The 22,723-nt window shown below is 64.3% G+C and overlaps 1 protein-coding gene across 13 annotated transcripts in view; it reads left to right on the forward strand.

Moving 5' to 3' along the window:
• The first annotated feature begins 79 nt into the window (after positions 1 to 79).
• Positions 80 to 22,723, forward strand: part of NINL (ninein like) — a 42,011-nt gene continuing 19,367 nt past the window's right edge. For 3 of the 13 annotated variants that reach the window (XM_075925838.1, XM_075925843.1, XM_075925844.1), the window contains exons 1-12: positions 85 to 241; positions 10,986 to 11,180; positions 12,349 to 12,445; positions 14,809 to 14,984; positions 15,301 to 15,933; positions 16,705 to 16,771; positions 17,201 to 17,391; positions 18,870 to 19,013; positions 19,671 to 19,838; positions 20,646 to 20,782; positions 20,914 to 21,054; positions 21,856 to 22,030. In XM_075925838.1, the coding sequence (XP_075781953.1) occupies positions 10,998 to 11,180; positions 12,349 to 12,445; positions 14,809 to 14,984; positions 15,301 to 15,933; positions 16,705 to 16,771; positions 17,201 to 17,391; positions 18,870 to 19,013; positions 19,671 to 19,838; positions 20,646 to 20,782; positions 20,914 to 21,054; positions 21,856 to 22,030 (2,112 nt within the window). In that variant the 5' untranslated portion in view covers positions 85 to 241; positions 10,986 to 10,997. Of the gene's footprint in view, positions 253 to 1,743; positions 1,990 to 10,985; positions 11,181 to 12,348; positions 12,446 to 14,808; positions 14,985 to 15,300; positions 15,934 to 15,954; positions 16,189 to 16,704; positions 16,772 to 17,200; positions 17,392 to 18,869; positions 19,014 to 19,670; positions 19,839 to 20,645; positions 20,783 to 20,913; positions 21,055 to 21,855; positions 22,031 to 22,723 lie in introns of those variants that run through there. The other 10 variants (XM_075925839.1, XM_075925840.1, XM_075925848.1 and 7 more) reach the window with 10 other exon arrangements.

The following is a 22,723-nucleotide window of genomic DNA, read 5'->3' on the forward strand; positions in this document are numbered from 1 at the left end:
CAAGGGGCGGGGCGTGTGCCCACGTGTCACCACCAGCGCTCCCGGGGGGGCCTGGCCCCGTCAATTCACATGGGGGGCGGGTCCCGCTGCGGCCCCAGGGGCTACGCCCCCCGCCCCGCCCCCCCAGGCTGCTCGGGGCCGGCCGGGCGCACAAAGGCAGCAGAGCGGGCCCGGCAGGAGGCGAGTCCCGGCGCCACGGGGAGGGGCGCTGAGGCGGACGGGCCCGGCACGCGCGGCTGAGGTCTGTCCCGGGTGTGTGACACCGGCACGGGGGGGCCGCTCCACCTCCAGCTTCCTGCGCGGGGTGCGGGGGGCTGGGCCGGCCCCGGGGGGTGCGGGGTGCTGGGCCGGCCCGGGGGGTGGGGGGGGTGCGGGGTGCTGGGCCGGCCCGGGGGGTGCGGGGTGCTGGGCCGGCCCCGGGGGCTGGGGGGGTGCGGGGTGCTGGGCCGGCCCCGGGGGGTGCGGGGTGCTGGGCCGGCCCCGGGGGCTGGGGGGGGTGCTGGGCCGGCCCGGGGGGTGCGGGGGGCTGGGCCGGCCCGGGGGGTGGGGGGGTGCGGGGTGCTGGGCCGGCCCCGGGGGGTGGGGGGGTGCGGGGTGCTGGGCCGGCCCGGGGGGTGCTGGGCCGGCCCCGGGGGGTGCGGGGTGCTGGGCCGGCCCCGGGGGGTGCGGGGTGCTGGGCCGGCCCCGGGGGGTGCGGGGTGCTGGGCCGGCCCCGGGGGCTGGGGGGGGGTGCTGGGCCGGCCCCGGGGGCTGGGGGGGGTGCTGGGCCGGCCCCGGGGGCTGGGGGGGTGCGGGGTGCTGGGCCGGCCCCGGGGGGTGGGGGGGTGCGGGGGGCTGGGCCCGCCCCGGGGGGTGGGGGGGTGCGGGGGGCTGGGCCCGCCCCGGGGGTTGGGGGGGGTGCTGGGCCCGCGCCGGCCGGCCCGGGGGGTGCGGGGCGCTGGGCCGCCCCGGGGGGTGGGGGGGGTGCTGGGCCCGCGCCGGCCGCCCCGGGGGGTGGGGGGGGTGTGGGGGGCTGGGCCCGCCCCGGGGGGGTGCGGGGTGCTGGGCCCGCGCCGGCCGCCCCGGGGGAGGTGCTGGGCCCGCCCCGGGGGCTGGGGGGGGTGCGGGGTGCTGGGCCCGCCCCGGGGGCTGGGGGGGGGTGCTGGGCCCGCGCCGGCCGCCCCGGGGGGTGGGGGGGTGCGGGGGTTGCTGGACCCGCCCCGGGGGCTGGGGGGCTGCGGGGGGCTGGGCCGGCGCCGGCGGCCCCGGTGGCTGGGGGGGTGCGGGGTGCTGGGCCCGCCCCGGGGGGTGGGGGGGTGCGGGGTGCTGGGCCTGCCCCGGGGGGTGCGGGGGGTGCTGGGCCCGCCCCGGGGGCTGGGGGGCTGCGGGGGGCTGGGCCCGCGCCGGCGGCCCCGGGGGGTGGGGGGGTGCGGGGTGCTGGGCCCGCCCCGGGGGGTGCGGGGTGCTGGGCCTGCGCCGGCCGCCCCGGGGGGTGGGGGGGTGCGGGGTGCTGGGCCTGCGCCGGCCGCCCCAGGGGCGGGGGGGAGGTGCGGGGTGCTGGGCCTGCGCCGGCCGCCCCGGGGGCGGGGGGGGGTGCGGGGTGCTGGGCCCGCGCCGGCCGCCCCAGGGGAGGTGCTGGGTTTTCTCCCCGTGATAACTGGGTTTCTCTGGGGTGGGTTGTGCGTCTGTGGAACATCGCTGGGCCTGTGATAGTGTCTAGGTCTGGCCATGCTTAGTACAGTTGCTTGGCTCGTTTGTGTCTAGCTCTCTGCTGGTCCCTCGCATTCCTTCCGGAGCTGCGATGCTGCTGCTTCTGCCTTTCTCCCTAGGCCTTGCCGCAGCCGAAGGGTGCTCAGATAGCCAGGACCTGCCTGGCAGTGCCAAGCTGTAATGAGCGGGGGGTGAAAGGAAATGATCCAGAGCTGAGACTGCTTGTCCGTTCCAGTCATTTGTGAACTGTCTGCAAGGCCAAAGGTGGCTTGTGTTCCAGTTCCAACACTGTTCCGCAAGGTGTGCTGCACCCATCTACACTAGGACGCTGATACATGAAATAAGCAGCAGGTGCCCCCCAGTCAGAAATAAAAGTGGCTTAACTGTCCAAGTCTTTTGGTAACTGCGCTGAGAATGATTTTGTCCCATCTGGCCCCTCCTAAGCCATTTCTAACACTGACTGAAGTCATGTGTCACATAGAATCACGGACACTCATCCAGTCCAGTCCCCGCCCTCACAGCAGGACCCAGTACCAGGGTTGCCAACCGTCTGTAAATTTACAGAGAGTCCGTAATAGCTGAGAACTGGTATCCAGGGCCCCTTCTCCCAGTGCAGATGGGACTCTGGAGAGTTGGAGCGTGTGGCTCTAGTACATAGCAAAGTGCACAAATGAACTTGGCCCAATGGAGCCCACCTTGTGGGTGTGATGCCGGTTGGGGGGGGGGGGGGTATGTCTGACGGCACTTGCTGCCAGAGGGTCACCTCACTAAGGTGGAGGGACTCTACATTGCCTTGCATTTGTCAGCTTCATTTTTTCCCCTTTATTTCTTCAACTGGACTATTTTGCACTGATTTTCTTTGTAGCCTCATCGCTGAGCCGCTCCCATTGGCACAACGTTGGCTCCTTCGCACTTCAAACTCCAGAGTGGCTGTTGCCTCTGTAGAACAAGGGAAGGGAGGGGTTGTGTGTAGAACAGTCCATATGAAGGACTGCAGGCCAGTAGAATTCTGGAGCTTTCAAAGTTGGTAGGGCCAAGACTTGATTTATTGGAACAAATCACATCAGCCAGTGTCCATTTGGTTTCTTTTCATTAGGAGTCCACACACACGTGGAGCCCACTGCAGGTTCAGACCGTAGGGCTTGTGTGCTGGGTAGTGTCCAGCGCTTTTTACAGAGAAGTGTACACAGCTGATTGTGAATATCTTGTGTAAGCTGGCTACCCTCTTGTCACATCTAGCGTGAAAGGCAGGCACTTCTACTTGTCTGTTGGGGCTGAAGCTGCAGAACTAGGCGAGTTTCCTTTATTCCTGCAGCTAATTTGGTTTTCTTTAGCGTGAGTGTAGAGCTTCTTAAGGCCTGGATTGTGCTACCCTTACACACCTTGAGTAATCGTTCTCTCTGTGAATGATCAGATTCCTGTGAGGCTACTTGGAGAATAAAGTGAGTAAGACGCTGCTGAAAACAGAAATGGAAACCACAGTCTTTGATTTGTACTTGGAACCTGGACAGCCCTGCCACGCCCCCCTCTCGATTCCCTGGAGATCCTGCTGGGGCGAGGGAGCCCCTCTCTGATCCTCTTTTAGTTCTAACTGAGACCGGGTTCTGCCTTGATGCCCCTGAACAAGAGGTGCAACGTGCACAGATACCGAGACCAAACATTCTTTGCTGCACGTATAATGCTGACCCATGTGTCATTGTCCCTTTTCCTGTGCACCCACTCAGGAAATGCCGCCCAGACTGCTCCTTCACTCGTCCCCTTCCTCCAAACAAAGGGCGTCAAGACGCTGTTCCCTCTGTTTTCCCTCTGTGTGCAGAATACATTTTGTTCTGTGCACCAAGGCACGTGCAGATGTGCACCACCAGTAGGAATACCTGCTGCCAGCTGGGGGCACGCTGTTAATTGGCTGGGGGGCATTTTAATCTCTCCTGGGCAGCCACCCAAGTGCTTCACTTTCAGGGAACGGTGCCTCAAGGCAGTGACAAAATACAGGACTATGTAGCACTTTAAAGACTAACAAGATGGTTTATTAGATGATGAGCTTTCGTGGGCCAGACCCACTTCCTCAGATCAAATAGTGGAAGAAAATAGTCACAACCATATATATCAAAGGATACAATTAAAAAAAATGAACAAATATGAAAAGGACAAATCCCATTTCAGAACATATGATGTCCTTTTCATATTTGTTCATTTTTTTAAATTGTATCCTTTGGTATATATGGTTGTGACTATTTTCTTCCACTAAAGGCAGTCCCCGACTTATGTCGGATCCGCAGTTACGAACAGGGCTTTTCTTGCCCCGGAGAACGGGAGCGGCGGGACGCCCAGATGCGCCGCGGTCCGCCGCCCCCGTCCTCCGGGGCGAGAAAAGCTGCTCCCCGTCTCCCTGGTCTGCAGGGAGACGGGGAGCAAAGCCTTGGAGCATGCCCGCAGCTGGACAGCCCGGGCGCGCTTGAGCTGTCCCCCTGCGGGCGTGCTCTGCGGCTTTGCTCCCCGTCTCCCGACCAGCAGACCAGGGAAATGGGGAGCAAAGCCTCAGAGCACGCCCGCAGTGGGACAGCCTGGGCGTGCTTGAGCTGTCCCCCTGCGGGCGTGCTCCGCGGCTTTGCTCCCCGTCTCCCGACCAGTAGACCAGGGAGACGGGGAGCAAAGCCTTGGAGCATGCCCGCAGCGGGACAGCCCAGGCGCACCTGGACTGTCCTGCTGCCCGCGTGCTCTGCGGCTTTGCTCTGCATCTCCCTGGTCTGCTGGGGGGGGGGGTGCGGCTAGTGCCCCCCCCAGCAGACGAGACTTTTCTTGCCTACCTCTGGGGTAGAGCAGCTGGGGGCTGCCGGGTTGGTCCCACAGCGCCGCTCCGGACCAACCCGGCAGCACCCCAGCTGCTCTGCCCCAGGCATCCTGATTCAGCCGCTGCTGGTCAGTTTCAGCAGCGGCTGAATAGCTTGTGTAAGCCGAGGAGCCAGGCTACTGGAGCAACCCAGCAGCACCCCAGCTGCTCTGCCCCAGGCGTCCCCAAGTCAGCCGCTGCTGAAACTGACCAGCGCTGACTACAGGAAGCCCGAGGCAGAGTTGCTCTGCCCCAGGCTTCCTGGAATCAGCCGCTGATCAGTTTCAGCAGCGGCTGACGCCAGTTCCGACTTACATACAGATTCACTTAAGAACAAACCTTCAGTCCCTATCTTGTACGTAACCCGGGGACTGCCTGTATTTGATCTGAGGAAGTGGGTCTGGCCCACGAAAGCTCATGTACTAAACCATCTTGTTAGTCTTTAAAGTGCTGCATAGTCCTGTATTTTGTTTGTTACACCAGACTAACACGGCTGCATTTCTATCACTATCAAGGCAGTGAGACTTTCTGAGCAGTCTGGTACAATCCAGCCACTCTTGCTGCGGGAGCAGGCTCTGAACTGCACAGGCTCAGAACCTGGTCCAGCAAAGCGCTCCGACACTTGCTTAGCTCCCCGCCCGTGACGTGCATGGGGCTGGTGAGGCGCTATAGTTAAGCACCTGTTAACTGCTTTGCTGGACGGGGGCTTCAGTTATTACAGGCTGAGCGGGACCAGATGCTACCAAGCAACCCGCTGTCAGGGACCGTGCCCCCAGCCATTTCGGGAGCGCCCCTGGAGTCCCGTCCGCAAGGGCGCTGAGACGTGGGCAGTGGCGCTCGGCTGACCACCCCTGAGCCTGGTCAGAGCTGTGAAGCCACGTCAGAAGGCTGCTGAGCCTTGTACTTGGTTGCGAGCAAGCCACGACGCCAGCAGCACTGGCTGTGAGCAGAAGAGCCGGCGGGACCCTGTGGCCAGATAGCTGGGCAAAGCCAGCGCAGCAGTGCTGGGGCCTGCACACGGGCGGGGGCCAGGCGTGCTGGGCAGTGAACAGCTTGGGGTTCGACATGGCAGCACTGCCACCAGCTGCTCTGTGCTGCTAGCGCTCCTGCTGGGGAGAAGCTGGGAGGCTGAGGGCTTCTCCTGGGCTAGATGGGCCCTTCTGCCACCATGGGTGGCTCCTGGGTACTTCCCGGGGGCCTTATGGGACATGGGGGGGGGGAGGGGCTGTGCACTTGTGGAGAGAGGTGAAAGACAAGCACTAGCACCTGGAGGGCACGTGCGGGAGTCCCTGCTCTCAGCCCAGCCTGCTGGGCCCTCGGGTGAGCCGACAGACCTAGCTCTGCCATGGCAGTGCAGGTCACGAGACGCGCTCTGCCCTGCACGAGGGCTCTTCTCCCCCAGCCAGCCCGCCCCCTCCGCATTCCCGCAGGCCGGGTCAGCAGGCAGAGCTGCGGGAGGGCTTGGGGGGCGGTTGCGCTGAGCAGACACGGAGATGGGGGCATGAGCTGGCCGCGTGACTTGCCCAAGGTCCCAGTCGCTAGTGGAACCCAACGGAAGGATCCAAATGTGCTGACTTGCTGCTATTCGCAAAGGTACCGAGGGGCGGAGCTCCCGTACTCGTTAGGACAGCGTGGGGTAGTGGTGAGAGTAGGGAGCAATTGGGAATGAGGACTCCGCCGTGGTTCTAGCCCAGCCTCTCGGCGGGGAGGGGCCAACAGGCCACCTCGTCCGATCAGGTTCTGTGACCTCTGCGTGGGCCCTGTCCAGCTCTTGGGAATCGAGACCATGGCAGTCAATAGGCAGCCTGTGCTGTGCTCATAGTCTCTCCCGCCGCTTGCAAGCCATCAGCGCAGTGCTCAGCTGTTGAGAATGGCCACTCGGCTCCTCCCTGGCTCGGCAGAGTCAGCGGCCTGTCGGTGAGAGGGCAAAACAGGCGGCGTCTTGACTCGGGAAGATGCCTCGTGCCGGTGAGACAGGAAGGGAGGCGAGTGCAGGAAGTGCACACTGGTGCTTGCCCAAAGCGCCGACCGGACCTAGGGCTTTATTTGGGCTGCTGGGCAGAGTCCGGCGCGGCTCTAGCCACGGATCAGCTAAAGATGGCCCCTGAAGGAACGCCCTGCGGGGTGAAGGGCCTTAAGGCAGCCCTGGCGCCTCGCGAGACATCGTCACACGTGGCCCTGCACAACAGCCGCTCCAGTGTGCTGTGCAGTCAAGCGTGCAGCCGCCTGCTGTGTGCGCCCCTCGTTGCTGCAGGCTAGGGGCCGGAGGCGGGCCCAGCACAGAGCGACAATAGCGGCCCCTCGGGATGAAAAATTAAGCTTAGGCTAAGGATGCCAGTGGCCGAGGCAGTGGGATGCCCAGGCACCGCGATGTGTCCAAGCAGGGCCTGGGGGTGACGTGGCGCGATGGCTGTGAATCCCTGGTGGCATGAGGCCTGGATCTGCCAAGCCCTGAGCTCTCGGGGGGGGGGGGGGAAGGGGGCTGTCCAAAGAGATTCAGCCTCCAGGAGCCTCTGACAATCCTGCCGAGGGCACCGATCCAGCACGGGCCGCACTAGCCAGGTGGAGTTCAGCCGCTGCCTCTGGCCAGAGAGCAGAGCACCGTGCAGGGTCGCTCCCCAAGTGATGGTGAAAGGGCGAGGCCGCCGCAGCCTCGTTTGGCTGCATGTTTTCTTTTGCGGCTTGATAGCGTTCTAGACACCGTTGGCTTGGCCTCGCTCGGTAGAACAGCCGACGCCATCCTCACCGGTCCCAGAGCCAGCGAGGGAGCAGCTGAGATGCACAAGGGATCCTCCCTACTCGCGGAGCGGGGACAAGCCAGCCATGTCCCCTGGAGCACAGGCTGGCAACAGTGGCGGTGGGTGGGCTCCAGCAGCTATTAGCACGTTTAGTAGGAGGCCACCAATGGCTGCTGAGAGCGGGTCTAGATAACCCAGCCCCAGCATTGCACCTGCACTCTGCTGTCATTGCTGCCAGCCCTAGGAATTCTCAGCAATTTCCTCGCGGCCACGCGGCCCGAGCGTACGTGCGCTCACAGTGTGATCGGAAGGTTCCCGGGTCTGATGCGGATCCAAAACCACGTTTAAAAATGGAGTTGGTGCCAATGTATGTACATTGCATGGTCAGCTAACTACACAAGCTCTGACTACATCAGCATTCCTGTCCCAGGACGCTCCCAGTGTGGCTGCACCTTTGTAATTGCTTTATGCCGTTACAGCTCCCTCCCCGGGGACGGGAACACGCTAAACCAGTACAAGGCACCTTACAACTGCATTGGTAAAAACCACCCCGACACAGTAATGCCAGCACAGCCAGGCCTATGGACGTACACTGGAAACTCAGCTGATTCCAGCTTCAACAGACGCAAAGCCAAGTGCTGCAAGGCACCATCTGATCGGATTGCTTGGAGACGTGTGATTTTTGGATGCCTCAGTTATCAAGTCTCAGAGGAGCAGCTGTGGGTTTTGCCCGTGAAAGCTGGCGGTACTATAGATATGAATGTATCTTTGGTTAGTCTCAAAGGCTGTGTCTCAACTGCACCCCTCTGGCGGCACAGGGATGTAAATTAGACACATCGGAAGCGCAAATGAAGCGGGGATTTGAATATCCCGTGCTTCATTTGCATAATTTCATTCGGACGCTGTTTCGCACAAGCGCCATTTCGAAACTGAAACGGCGGCTTAGACACGGTTCTGCCGACAGCGGGGTGATTTCGACACGAGGAGTACAGGATCTGTCAATCACCCCGCTGTCGGCAGAACCGCATCTAAGCCGCCGTTTCAGTTTCGAAATGGCGCTTGTGCAAAACAGCACCTGAATGTGATTATGCAAATGAAGCACGGGATATTTAAATCCCTACTTAATTTGCGCTTCCGATGTGTCTAATTTACATTCCTCTGCCGCCAGAGGGGTGCAGGTAGAATGTAGCCTTAGGTGCCCCAGGACCGCTCGCTGCTTTCAATGATCAGGTGCCCTTAGGGTTAGGCACCCAAAAGTCACTTGTCACTTCTGAAGTGGAAGCCTTTTCTGTGGGAGCTAGCTGTCTTCTCCCCAGTCAAAACTTGCAATGGCAGCAAGAGACTGCAAGCTGGGGACCTGCTGTTGCAGCTGCGATTTCAGGCCTGGCCGAGGAGAGCTAAGCCACAAACCCCTAACTGATGGGACGTGTCTGCAGGGAGTTTCCTAAAACACACTTTTGGGGGGCGGGGGGGGTTAAAAAAAGATCGCATGCACAGGTGAAAACAAACCGAGCCGAGAGCCACTGTGGGTGCGTTTCCCCATCTCGGGAGCCAGGGCGCTAAGTGTTTATTCCCCAGTGGTAACGCGGTGGGTCAGGGTGGTAAACAGGCAGGATTACTTTGTAGTATTTTTTAAATCTAATGGTGTTAATTTTAGGAATTGGAGTGTCCTGCCTGCCATCTCGCCATATTCCTGCTCAGGTAGCTTGCTCCATAAATAGGACCCCAATGCAAGTGTAGCATCTTGCTTCTGGGCCCTCTGTGCTTTTCCAAAACAGCTAGTTCGGTGCATGTACGTGGACTTAGGAGCTGAATTTTAAGAACTCTGTTAAAATCAAAGTTTCAGATAAATCTCTAACCCTTCCTTTCCCCTCTTGCTGAGTGCTGTGGGAAAGGAAGAGGGTAGCTGCTTGGCTAATGCATGTGTTGCCTTAAACGGCGGCCACCACTAACATAGGGCAGGCATGAGCTGTAAAATATTTTAGCCAGAGGCAAACGAAATCCAAATCTTCCAACATTCCTGTTTGCTGAGCACATTGGGAGAGCTGTGTATGAAAAGTCTGAGACATGCCGACGCCATTTGGATGCCATGTTACATGTGGAAAAATGTTTTTTCATCCTCCAGCCCCCAAATTAACATGGTGGGTGGCTGTTTGAAAATGACCCAGACGTTGACTCTGATGTGAGCGTTGTCATCTTACTGATACTGTGTGTGTGTGTGTGGGGGGGGGGGATGTATAATTTAACAGCCCAGAGCTCATTAGCTTAACTGTCTTTGGGACTCTGAACTAAGAGGCCAACCCCGATTATTTTTGGCTTTCTGATCAAGTCCCTAGTTCTGTTGTTTGAAGGCACATGTAACACCCAGACACACACACACATCAGAGAGACAAGTAGACAGTTCCATGAATTACATTACAGCTCCCAGTCAAGGAAACATACTCAGACTGACTCAGTTACAACACCATCGCATTTAAACCACCTACCAGTGGAACCGCAGTCTGTCCCACCCACCTGTGGTGGAAGAGATCCAAAGGCTTCCACTTCCTGTGGCAACACATTAAATATGAGGGAGACAGGGAGATACCTGAGATGAATTCAGGCAAGAAGAAAGAAAGTGGCACAATTTGCACTGGGCTGGAACAGCCCCCCTGCCGCAGACCAGGGCTGCCCCCTGGGCTGGGTGACTAAGCCGGTTAACTATTCACTTCCCTACTTTGCACATGGGTTGACACAGTCTGGGCCTTGATTTTGGGTCCAGGGCCTGCGGTGGTTGTGGACTGTAGGATGCTGTGGTGACAGTCGGACCTGCGGTGGTTGTGGACTGTAGGATGCTGTGGTGACAGTCGGACCTGCGGTGGTTGTGGACTGTAGGATGCTGTGGTGACAGTCGGACCTGCGGTGGTAGTGGGCTGTAGAGTACTGCAACAGTCAGACCACTACCACCTCCACGTTGAGGTTGGGGGACCTCTTTCCTAACTTAGAGGAATGAACCAGCTTTTCTGTCAGTGGAAATTGATGGATCTGTGTCTGTTTCATTTGTCTGCTAGGCCTGCAGGCCGTAGGCCATTCTGCCTCTTACCTGGTGCCTATGACTCTGTTTCATAATGCAGCTCTGCGGTGACGTGCTGTGTGCATCTCCCGCAGTCAGACCCATAAAACGCTTTCCAAAATGGTCCAGCTTGTGCCCGAACCTTGGATTCCTGGCGACGGGGGCACCGTGTGTTTGTGACCTTGCAGACCCTGGTCTCGGAGCTTCCCTCGCCCTTTGTGGCACACGGGGTCTTGATGATTCTGAGACCTGCTGTCTGAACAGCCGGAGGATGGGACCCGAATTTCCCTTCCCCATGTCCCCATCAGAGATCGCTGTGGTTGTGGGTGAAATACCTGGGATAGGAGGTCTGAGGGCACCGGCCTCTTCCAGCCCTGCCATCTGCTCCAGGCGTTCCATCCGCGTGCTGTCAGGGTGGTGCTGTTCAGGTCCTGGGCATGGCTGTTGTGCCGGGACTGGTTTTTCTCCTCTGCACCAGCTTCTAGGAGGGCTCTGGAGGCGAGTCCGGGTCGCTGGCATCTGGAAACAGTCCAGCGTTTCTTGCTAAAAGATGCAGCCAAGGTTTCCTAGGGCAGAGTGTTGCTCTGGGGCCACGGCCGGAGGAGCAGCAGGCGGGGGGAAAGCGTTTAGCCGTAAAGCCGTGTGTTTGCAGGCCTGCTCGTTCTGCTCCCCGCAGGTTGGCTATGGGATGGGCGAGGAAGCGGAGAACAAGTACGTGTCCCAGCTCCAGGATGTCTATAACAGCTGCGACACCACGGGCACGGGCTACCTGGACCAAGAGGAGCTGACGGAGCTGTGTCGCAAGCTCCGGCTGGAGAGGCAGCTGCCTGCACTTCTCCAAACTCTCCTGGGACACGACCGCTTGGCCAGGGTGAGTCGCAAGGGGCCAGCCGTCAATGCTGCTGCACAAAGGCTCAGCACTTTCTAAGGGCCTGGGGCAGTAAATAAACCAACCTCAGAGTTCCCAACCCCCCAGATTCGCTCTGGTCTGCCCATTAATGCTGGAGCCACTGGCGCTGGGAATCCGGGTGGTCGGCTGGAGTCAGGCGCTGGCCCCAGGGCTGTCCCACCGGCGGGGTGGGGTCAGGAGGTGAAGTGCGGCAGAAGGGAAAGCTTGCTGCCTCTGGGTAGCACAGCCGGGCGGGTTGGCTGGCTGCCTAGGTCACATGCTGCTTGAGATGCCTTTGTTCCAACCCTCCTGGTTTCAGAAAAGAGGAGACCGAGGGGGGGATAGGATAGAGGTCTATAAAATCAGGAGTGGTGTGGAGAGGGCCGATAGAGAGAGAAGTTATTTATTAGTTCCCATAATAGAAGAACTAGAGGCCACCAAATGAAATTAATGGGGAGCAGGTTTAAAACTAATAAAAGGAAGTTCTTCTTCACACAGCGTGTAGTCAACCTGTGGAACTCCTTGCCAGAGGAGTCTGTGAAGGCTAGGACTATAATAGAGTTTAAAGAGAAGCTGGATAAATTCATGGAGGCTAGGTCCATAAAAGGCTATTAGCCAGGGGATAAAATGGTGTCCTTGGCCTCTGTCAGAGGCTGGAGAGGGATGGCAGGAGACAAATCGCTTGATCATTGTCTTCGGTCCACCCTCTCTGGGGCACCTGGTGCTGGCCACTGTGGGCAGACAGGACACTGGGCTAGATGGACCTTTGGTCTGACCCCGTCCGGCCGTTCTTATGGCTGTTCTCCAGGCTGCCAATCGGGGGGACAAGAAGTAAAGCACTTAACCTGCAGCCCCTCGGGACAGGAAACTGGGGAGGGGGAGGGTCACTCTTAGAAACCTCACCGGGTGGTCGTGCTCTGGACCCGGCCCCACGGGAGGCTGCGGTATCCCCGTCGCTGGAGGCTGGACGGGCCCTGCCCCATGCAGCCTGCTGAGGTCCCTTCCAGCCCAGCCTTTCCCGGTTTCTGTGACCCGAGTTGGCCTTTCTGACTCGCTCTCTCCCCAAGTGCGTCGCCAGCTCCTTTGGGTCCCGTCCCCCCGTAGCACCAGGCCGGCCTGACGTGCGCTCGGCGTCTCTGCCTGCCCCCAGGTTCACTTTGAGGAGTTCAAAGAAGGCTTCGTGGCAGTGCTGGCCGCCAGCGTTGACCTGGGCGTTTCCCACGAGGAGAGCAGCTACTTGGAGCCAGGTGCTGGGAGACTCGTCAGCTGCTTTCTTGTTGCGTTTGGTCTCGGCTTCTGCCCCCGTGGACGGCCTTCGCCGTAATCTTCCACCCCGTAACCGTTAGGGGCTGCAGCTGCCAAGGATGGCCCAGAGGTTAGGGTGCTGGCCTGGGTTTGATTCCCTGCTCCGCCACAGACTTCCTGAGTGACCTTGGGTGGGTCACGCAGTCTCTGTCTGTAAGATGGGGACCACAGCACAGCCCCACCTCCCCAGGGGCGGCGGATACACAGTGCGAGAGGCTCAGACCCTACCGTAGGCCCTTCATTGAGCTTAAGGAACCGTTGTGCTTGTGTAGTCACAGGCTGCACGACGGCCCCGGAGCCGTGACCGAGCTAGAGCCTGTCTCTTAGCAGAGCAGCCGGGCCTGTGCTGGAGCTTTGGTGAATGGGTCCCGTGGCTGCTTCCCCTCCTGGCTCCCCATTTGCACCAGGCTTGGTTCAGATTCACCTTCGAGCTGGCAGAGCTTGGCAGACCTTTGCCTGCTGGGCTGAGTATCCCTGACAGCCCTGCTGGCGAGGCACCTTCACCTGGGCCGTGCCACTAGGAGGCTGGCAAGCCGGCCAGCCGTAGTGCAGTGGGGCCCTGGCTCTCCGGAGCCCTCTCCCGTTTGCGGGTGCCCCAGCTGGGCCCAGCAGCCGTGTCGTGGGCACCCCAGTGCTCAGGGCAGGCAGTGGGGTTGGGTCAGTGCCTGAGGCTTTGTCTCCACTGCCAGGTAAGCAACAATGTTCCGTGTTTGCAGGTGCTTAACCCTGCCCCCTGCCCCCTTCCCCCCCAGACAAGTGTCAGTGAGCAGCAGGGTAAATGGCTCCTTGCTGGCAGGCGCATTCACCGGCTGGCAACGCACACCCCAGCCCGTGTGCCGGCAAACGGCGCTGCCACGGCCTGGCTGTCCGGGACACGGCCTGGCTGCCCGGGACACGGCCTGGCTGCCCGGGACACGGCCTGGCTGTCGGGGACACGGCCTGGCTGTCGGGGACACGGCCTGGCTGTCGGGGACACGGCCTGGCTGTCCGGGACACGGGCGCGGGGACACGGCCTGGCTGTCCGGGACACGGGCGCGGGGACACGGCAGGGGTCACGGCGGCCAGGTCTCGGGCCCGTGGCCGTGGTGCAGGAGGGCAGACGAGCCCGACACGTTGGTCCCTGCACCAGCTCTGCCCCAAACTCCTACATGAGCTTGGGCCAGTCGCTTGCTCTGCCCCGGGCCTCACTTCCCCGGCTGCCAAGTGGGCCTGTGCTGCCCGGCCTGCCCAGGGCCCAGGCAGATGAAAGGCAGCGGCGAGGTTTGGGGGCTGCAGGGACGGGGGAGACCGAGAATTCTGGAGCATACGAAGAAATATCGGCCACTCCAGTTCTGTGGTGTGCCCTGCCCCCGGCCCCCGGCACCCAGCGCGCAGGGGGGCTCCGTGTGCCCTGCGCCCGGCCCCCGGCCCCCCGCGCACAGGGGGGCTCCGTGTGCCCTGCCCCCGGCCCCCGGCCCCCCGCGCGCAGGGGGGCGCCGTGTGCCCTGCCCCCGGCCCCCCGCGCGCAGGGGGGCGCCGTGTGCCCGGCCCCCGGCCCCCCGCGCGCAGGGGGGCGCCGTGTGCCCGGCCCCCGGCACCCCGCGCGCAGGGGGGCTCCGTGTGCCCTGCCCCCGGCCCCCGGCACCCCGCGCGCAGGGGGGCTCCGTGTGCCCTGCCCCCGGCCCCTGGCGCACCATGCGCAGGTGGGCGAGTGGTACCTGCTAACATGGTCCTTTGCCTCTGCAATAGACGCCTGCTTAAGTCCCCCCGTGGTGCCTGCAGGAGGCTGCTCAGCGCCACCCTCGCACACGGCTCTTTGCTGCTGAAATCACAGTTGAGGGGGGAGGTGTGGCTGCTCTCCCCGGGGCAGGCGTATGAATCCTGCCGGGGAAGGGCAGAGCGAGTCCCCGGCCTGCCGTGCTCCTGGGGGGCCCGTGTCCTGTGTCCGGGCGGGACGCTCATGGGCTGCAGCGAAAGCGGGGAGGAATCGGTGGGTTGTGCAGGGTCACTGGCAGGAGCTGCCGTGCTCCTGGGGGGCCCGTGTCCTGTGTCCGGGCGGGAGGCTCGTGGGCTGCAGCGAAAGCGGGGAGGAATCGGTGGGTTGTGCAGGGTCACTGGCAGGAGCTGCCGTGCTCCTGGGGGGCCTGTGTCCTGTGTCCGGGCAGGACGCTCACGGGCTGCAGCGAAAGCGGGGAGGAATCGGTGGGTTGTGCAGGGTCACTGGCAGGAGCTGCCGTGCTCGCGGCCTGGCCGTGTCAGTAAGAAGCGGGGCTGGAAGGGGCTTTGCCCAGGCGTGACTCCAGCTGAGCGACGGTTTCCGTCCTAGCCGTCCCGGAGGAAATCGAGCCCACGTGTGTGACGGGGAGGAGGAGGCCTGGCCGCTGGGCGAGCCCCGAGCTGCAAGGCACCGCGGCGGAACCCACCCACTATGGACGAGATCAGCAAGTTCAAAGCAGCATGAAGAGTCAGCTGAGGCGCTCGGCCTCTCTGGAGAGCGTGGAGGTAGGCGCGACTCCCTGCCTGCTCCCGGAAGCAGCATTTAAACCCAGGCTGCGTCCCTGCTGGCCTGAGCCATTCGGGGTTCCCGTGGGGCTCCTCGGGGCGCGGCCGCGGCAGGGCTCCGCGTGGGCTCCACAGCCAGTGCTCGGGCGCGTCGCAGGAAAATGCCGCACAGCTTCCCGGCAGCGTGGGCCGGTGCCATGCGCGTGCTGGCCTGGGCCTGGGGGCTTCTCGTGCAGGCGGAATAGGCGGAGTCCCTGCCCCAGAGAAATGGAAGGAAACAATCGTGGTGGAGAGAATGTTTATCTGACTCGTGAAGGGCCCCAGCTGGGAACGTGCTGGGCAGAATGCGGGACGTCCCGGCGCGGCTGCCCCGCTGCGCCCGACCCCAGGCCCGCCGAGGTCAGCGGGCACCGGAGGGGGCTGCCGAGGGGCGGCTGCGGCCCTGGCCCTGGCGGAGAGGTCGCCTCCCGCCCCTGTGGAATGGCAGCTGTCCGGGGCAGAGGCGTCCTGCTGCAGCGGGGCCCTGCGGTGCCTAAAGCAAGGGCAGGGCTGTGAGCGAGACGGGCCGTGGGCAGGAGCTGGGCCCGTGCGTGGCCCCCGAGGAGCGCGGAGGCTGCGTGGCCCCCGAGGAGCGCGGAGGCTGCGTGGCCGGGGCGGGCTCCGGGAAGGGGCCTGGGCAATGGAAGCCAGCCGAGGGGCTGCATCACTGAGCAAGGAAATCGAGGAGGAGACGCGGAGGCTGCTCCTGTCCGGCGGCTTCTGGGGGGTTTGTTTACGGAACCGCCGCTGCAGGGCGAGGGGAGCAGGACCTGCTCGCCCGTGGAGGGAAAGCGCGCTGCCCTCCCCGGCTGATGGAACTGCGAGTCCCAGGCGTGGCCCCGGCCCGGCCGTCTGGGTGGATCCCGAGCCGCTGTGGCAGACTCCGGCCGGCCCTTGGTCCGTCGCTCTGGTGCCTGCCCGCTAGGAGATGGGTTTGGCTTTGCCATCGCGCGGGGCTGGGCCCGGCCTTCCAGCGGGGCCTGGCTGGCGTGTAGAACAGCGCACTCTGTGGCCTCTTCAGGCCTTTGCTCCCTAGCGCTGCTTTCTGGGGCGGGGCCCTGCTTTACCCCGGGGCGGCCGGTTGTTTGAACCCACCTCAGGACACCAGCGTCACAGAGGAAGTGTTACCTGGTGGTTAGTGCTGCCAGGGTGTGGGAGACCCAGGGTAAGTTCCCGGCGGTGCCACAGACTGCCCGTATGGCCTTGGGCCAGTCACTTAGCTCCCTGTGCCTCAGTTCCCACCCATTCACTGGGGATCGTTGCCCTGCCCTGTGGTGAGGATAGACAAAGGCTGGCCGCTGCCTGGAGCAGACGGGTAAAATGGGGCCGGCTCGTCACAGGGCTGGTGAAAACCAGACCCCTTCAGTGTGTCTCGAGGGTCCCAGGGCCGCTAGAGCGGGTCAGCATAACCCCTCCAGGCTGGGGCCGGTGGGTGGGGGCCTGCGCGCTGGCGACGGTCGTGCTGTGGGGCGCCCCGGCTGGAGAGCAGCAGGAGCCAGGTTTGCGTGTGGCGTGTTGGGCTCCTGGGGACAGATGAGCGAGCGCCTTGTACTTGGTAATGGGGCGTTTACGAGGTCGTCTCTGGGCCGTGGGTTTTTCACGCGGTTGCCAGCCCTTTCCCCTAAATCACCCCCCCGATTTCCACGTCACTCTTAACCCGCCTCACCCCATGTTTCTGCAGAGCCTGAAATCCGAGGAAGAAGCAGAAGATGCTACAGACCCGCAGGAGGAAATGTTGGCGGCGCAAGGTAGAAAATCCGCGTTCCCCGTGCAAAGTGCGGCGGGGCGAACCGGCCTTTCTGTGCTCATGGCCTAGCCCCTTGTGACGGGATCGGGGGGCGGGGGGCCTCCTTTTTGTGGCGATGGCTTAGAGGAGTCCAGCAGGTGGCTGGTCGAGATCTGTGTCCAGAGGATGGTCCGTGGCAGAGCGTGGAGCGGGCTCAGCAGCACCCGAGTCAAGGATCCCTGCTAGGAAACCGCCCCGAGAAGAACTGCTCTTCCTACAGAACCCCGCCTGGTCTCGAGGGCGCAGCCAACCCTGGAGACTTTCCAGTCGTGCCATGGCCCAGCCCGGAGGGGCCCGTGGTGGCAGGGCAGAGCTGAGTCGAGTGGCTTTCTGGGTGCCCTGTGCTCTGGAGGAGAGGGGGCTGTAACTGCTGAACGGTTCCTCACTGCAGGTCAAGTGAGCACCTGGGACCCGGGCCGGCTGGGCAGCCCCGGACGCACGGACAGCCCCCGCTTTGGCATGTCGGAGGGGCAGATTCGGGACATCTGGGAAGAACTCGATGTCGGGGGCACGGGCTACCTCTGCAAGCGGGAGCTGGCACGGGTCTGTAGGAGCATTGGGCTCCACGAGCTGGAGCAGGAGGTGAGCTGGGTGGCAGCCTGGCTGGGAAGAGCCGGATCCCTCAAATGCAGGCCCTGGCCAATCTGCCATGAGGGCGTGGGCTGATGCTTAGCTGGCCTGGAGCCCTGTGCCCGGAGCCCTGTGCCCGGCGGCGGAGCTCTGTGCCCGGAGCCCTGTGCCCGGCGGCGGAGCCCTGTGCCCGGAGCCCTGTGCCCGGCGGTGGAGCCCTGTGCCTGGAGCCCTGTGCCCGGCGGCGGAGCCCTGTGCCCGGAGCCCTGTGCCCGGCGGTGGAGCCCTGTGCCTGGAGCCCTGTGCCCGGAGCCCTGTGCCCGGAGCCCTGTGCCCGGCGGCGGAGCCCTGTGCCCGGAGCCCTGTGCCCGGCGGTGGAGCCCTGTGCCTGGAGCCCTGTGCCCGGCGGCGGAGCTCTGTGCCTGGAGCCCTGTGCCCGGTGGCGGAGCCCTGTGCCCGGAGCCCTGTGCCCGGTGGCGGAGCTCCCGGGCGGGCTGCCGAGCTGCTCTGGAATATTTCTGAAGCGATTGACCGCCCCTGTGCACCCCCCGCTGGCAGGCGCTGCTGATCCCTGGCAGCCATGGGAAGCCGGGGTTGCCCTGCAGTGCACGTGCGAAGACCCGGCTCCCTGGCGTGGCTAGTCTGCCTCTCGCGACGCCAGAGTGTTTCCCCACCTCGGGGTGCCTGGCCCGACCGAATCCGGCCCATTTCCCACTCGGCGGGCAGAGGCTGTGTAGCCAGTGAGGGCCCCTCTGCTTAGCTCCGCCCCGATCCTGCACGTGCCACGCAGGCCGCCCCGTGCGCACACGGATGCCCCTGGATGCCAGATGGCTCGCTCCAGGGCACAGAGGGGCGCAGCCCATGGCTGCTTCGGCGCGCGGGGCTGCCGAGAGCTCCAGCATGGAAGTCAGGAGGTCGAGGCTCTGGGCTCTGCCCTTGCTTTCCCCGGGTCCCTCTGCACGCGTCTGTTCTCACCCTGCGCCCCCGGCGGGAGCTCGCGCTGTGGCCTGCGTCCCTGGGAGTCCCCGCGTGCCGCAGGACTTGCTGCCGTTTGGCGCAGGGCGGTGAGAGGCTGACGGCTCAGTGGGTTCATTGGTGAAGGCGAGGGGCTTAAATATCGAGTCACCGACTAGTCGACAGGGCTCCTGCCTTCGAAGCGCAGCAGCAGCCTTGGGGCCGAACCGCCGCCCGGAGCCCGGGGTCGTGGGAGAGCCCCGCCGATCCCGCTTTGAAACGCCGCGTGCGGCCGGGGGACGCCCCAGCTGGCTCCGGGCTGCGCGTGGGTCTGGCTCCAGGCTCCACATGGTGCTGCTGCTTTGAAGTATCCCCCCCCTTGCTGCCTCTCTCTGGTCGAGGCGGGGCGGAGCTCCTGGACTAGCCATCACCGTGCGCTTGGCGGGGAGCCGTCGTTAGACGTCGCTTTCCAGTGTCTGGGCCTCGGCCCTTGTGTGTGGCTGAGGCGCCGGCTGATTCCGCCCCCGTCTCGGCAGGACCTTGAGGATCTGTTCCGCAGGCTGGACAGGGATGGCGACGGCCGAGTGAGCTTCCAGGAGTTTGAGTTTGGCCTGTCCAGCCACGGGCCTGTTTCTTCCACGCCCGCCAAGCAGCCCGGGCAGCTGACACCGGGTCGGCGGGTGAGTCCAAGGCCAGGCCTCCAAGGGTCCAGGCAGGGCCTGGCTATAAAGACGATGGGAGCCCCTGACTCACGGGGCCTGCACCAGCTCCGAGGGGAGTCCCCAGGCAAGCCCAGCGCGCTGCCCCCTCCCCTGCGCAGAGGGGCTGTCCTGGGGGGTGTCGCTCCTGGCCCCTGGGCAGCGGGTGTAACCGGAGCCAGTTCCCGCTCTGGCTGAGCCTGGCTCCCTGCGGCTGGGAGTAGGGCCGGCCCGGAGCCCTTGTGCCCAGTCTGCACCTGCTGCTCTGGGGTGGGCGCTTTGAGGCCTCGTCCTGCCAGAGAGCTCAGACTCCGGACAGGTTGTGTCCCCGCGGGTGCCAGGGCAGTGGGGGCATCTGCCCCCCCCACCAAGTCGAACTCCGGCAGACGGATCGCGGCCGCGTCGATGCTCCCTGTCGTGAAGACGTGGCCCCGCCGCAGGCTCTTGGCGCCCAAAGCGGGGCAGGAGCTCCGCCGGCCCAGGGGCTCGAGGGTTGGAGCCAGGTGGGCTGGGTGAGGACTCGGCTTCCCGGTGCCCCTGGATCCCGCTGCTGCTTTGCACTTGGTTTGTCTCCTGCACGGATTGTGCCGGCTGGCAGGACGGAGGGCGCTCGGCCGACTCGTCGCAATTGCTTTCCAGGCTCCCGGGGAGAACGGACCCAGAACTGCTTCCCCGCCGCCGTCCTCCAGCTCGGCGTGTCCCCGGCCCTTCTGCTCCCTGGACGACGGCAGCGGCTGGGCGAGTCCTGCGCAGATCCTCTCCCTCTGGGCCCAGGAGGGCGTGGAAAATGCCCCGGAGATTCTCAAGGTTGGTGGGTTGCTGGCTGGGCGCTTGAGCGTTGCTGGTGTGTGTGGCCGCGGGCTCCCTGCTCCGGGGCAGATGCTGGATTTGAGGGGGGGTCTCTGGCCAAGGTAAAAGGGGGAGAGCTTCCTCGTGCTGGCCGGGGCCTGCACTGCCCCCGCCCCCGCCCCCGCCCCCGGAGAGCTGGGCCTGTGCGCAGGGCAGGGCAGGCCTCGGACGGAGGTTCCTGGCTCTGAAGGAGGCAGGTCGTTCAGCGCGAGACCTCGCTGCCGGAGTCGCTGCGCCAGTCTCGCATGGCCGAGGGCAGGGCTGTTGCTTTGTTCTGCGATCAGCAGCGTCCTGGCCACAGCCGCACGCCAGTCAGGGCAGCGGGAGGCTCTGTGCTCTGGTCCCGTCTCCAGCTGCTGCGCCTTGGCGGACGTGGGCAGCCGTTGTCTGTGACGCGTTCCACACGGCGCTCCTCAGGCCTCCTCCGCGATCTGACGGCGGCTGGGGCTGCGTACGGCAGTGCGGGGCCGGGCCCCTCCTGCGGCTCTCGGTGTGCGCGCAGACGGCAGCCTCTGCCGAGGTGGCGATGGGGAGGCCAGATCCCGGGCGCTGCGGGGCTGGCTTCGGCCGCCAGCGATCTGTGCGCAGCAAGCGCCGCTCGGGAGCACAGAGCAGGGCTGATGCCCGGCGGCTGCGTGCACCAGGGGAGGAAGGGTGGCTCAGTGGTTAGTGCGCTAACCCAGGACTTGAGCCTTCTGCAGACCCGAGTCCCTGAGCCCCCGGCCGCAGAGGTGTGCTCACAGGGGCGTGTTCCTGGCTTTGCAGGGTCTGGATGTTGGCCTGGAGGAGAGGGTGAGCCTGGCGGCGCTGGCCGTGGCCCTCGACAAGGAGCTGCTGGGTTCCGGGAGCGCAGTGCAGCGCGCAGCCGTCGCTTCCTACAGACACGCGCTGCGCTACCTGGAGTAAGGGGCCCGCCGGGCGGCAGCTCCGGCGCCCACAAGGCCTGACCGGCTTGGGCGCTGGGCGCGGCTGGGGGGGCGCTCGTGGGCCCCCCTGAGGCCGGGCAGCCGGCATCATCTGCCTGCCCTTGCAGGGCGCTGGTGGAGCAGGCCTGCCGGGAGCGGGACAAGGCGCAGCTGGACTTGGAGAAGGCGGAGAAACGGAACCTACAGCTGGTCAGGGACGTGGACGAGCACCACGCGGCCGTGGAGCGCCACCACGAGAGCAGGCTCCGGTAGGGAGAGCCGCCTGCGGGCCCCGTCTCCTGCGGCTCGCCCCGGGCCCTCCGCTGGCGAGTGCGGGGCACAGGGAAGGGGCTTGGGGGGGCGCTGGGGAGTCACAGGCCAGGGCGAGGATTGGGGGTGGGGAGTCAGGGGCACTGGGGAGAGGATTGGGGGGGCGTGAGGGATTGGGGGGTGCCGGGGAGTCGCGGGGCGGGGGTTGGGGGGGCACTGGGGAGTCACGGGCCAGGGCAGGAATTGGGGGCGGGGAGTCGGGGGCGCAGGGGAGGGGATTGGAGGGGTGTTGGGGATTGGGGGTCGCCGGGGAGTCGCGGGGTAGGTATTGGGGGCGGGAAGCTGGGGGGCGTTGGGGATTGGGGGGTGCCGGGGCATCATGTCAGGGGGCGTTGGGGAGGGGATGGGGGGGTGGTGGGGATTGGGGGGATTGGGGGCGGGGAGTTGGGGGGGCTGAAGGGGATTGGGGGCGCAGGGGAGTCGCGGGCTGGGGCGGGGGTCGGGGAGTCGCACACTCCTGCAGGCCGAGACTTGGAGGCTCTGGCGATCGGGCTGATGATCAGCAAAGCCTCCCGAAAGCTGGAGCCCTTTGCAGGCCAGAATGGACCACTGGGATTCTCTAGTGTGGCCACCCCCAGCCCCCGCCCCTGCCCCGTCTGTACCCGAACTTCTGGCTGAGGGACTGTGGCCTCCAGGTGCTGGGCGCTGGGTGGTGGCGCTGGGCGCGGGGCGGCTGCTGGACTCTGGGTGGGGGGCGGGGGCGGCTGCTGGGCTCTGAGTGGTGGCGCCGGCTGTTGCAGGGATCTGGAGCAAGGCTGCCGGGGGAAGCTGACCCTTATCAGAGCCGAGGCGGAGACGGACCGGGCGCTGCTCCTGCAGCATGTGGCCGCCGAGCAGGCGAAACTGGAAGCAGAAATAAAACTCCTGCGGGGCGAGAAGAGCAGCCTGAGGGAGAGGCTGACTTCAGCAGTGCAGGTAACTGCCCGGCGGGGAGCTGCCAGTGGGGGTGGGGAGGTAGATGTGCCGCCCGGGAGGGAGGTAGATGTGCTGGCGCCCCTAGAAAGACCCCCCGAAGCGAGTGCCCGGCCGCGCGTGGCTCCCGCGGGGAGAGCAGAGACGAGCTGCGCCTGGCAGGCCCGGTCGTGCCACGAACCACGGCAGCCAGTCGTGGGTTCTCTCCTCTCCGGAGCAGGGGCTTGCGCTAGCCCCGCCCTGAGGCGTACGGGAGGCAGAGGGGTTCTCCCGTTCGGCTCTCAGCTCTTCCCAAAGGGTAAGTGGCCAATACCAATGTTCCCGCGATGTCTTTCCGTGTGCGGGATAAATGTTGTGCTGCGCACTGAGGCAAAGCGCTGTGCACCACCCGCAGAAACGTGCTGTGGGCGCTCTGCTAACCAGCTGGGTGGCGCTGGAAGCTCTCCTCAGCGCTCCTCAATGCTCAGCTTCCAGGGACCGCAGGCTGCCACGCCACGTGGCTGGGCTCGCCCGGCAGCCGGAGCCACGGCTTGTGGGCGAGAGCTCGCTCGGGAAGACTTGCCCACGCTGGCTCGCTGCGGCACGGATGGAGACTCCATGCCCCCCCCCTCCAGGGCTGGGAAGTTAGGGCCCCTTTGGCCGATATTACGTCTGTGAATAGATTCCAGTTGGGCTCTGGGCGGGTTTGACGAGCCC

This window comes from Pelodiscus sinensis, chromosome 3 (assembly GCF_049634645.1).
Source record: "Pelodiscus sinensis isolate JC-2024 chromosome 3, ASM4963464v1, whole genome shotgun sequence".
NCBI lineage: Eukaryota > Metazoa > Chordata > Testudines > Trionychidae > Pelodiscus > Pelodiscus sinensis.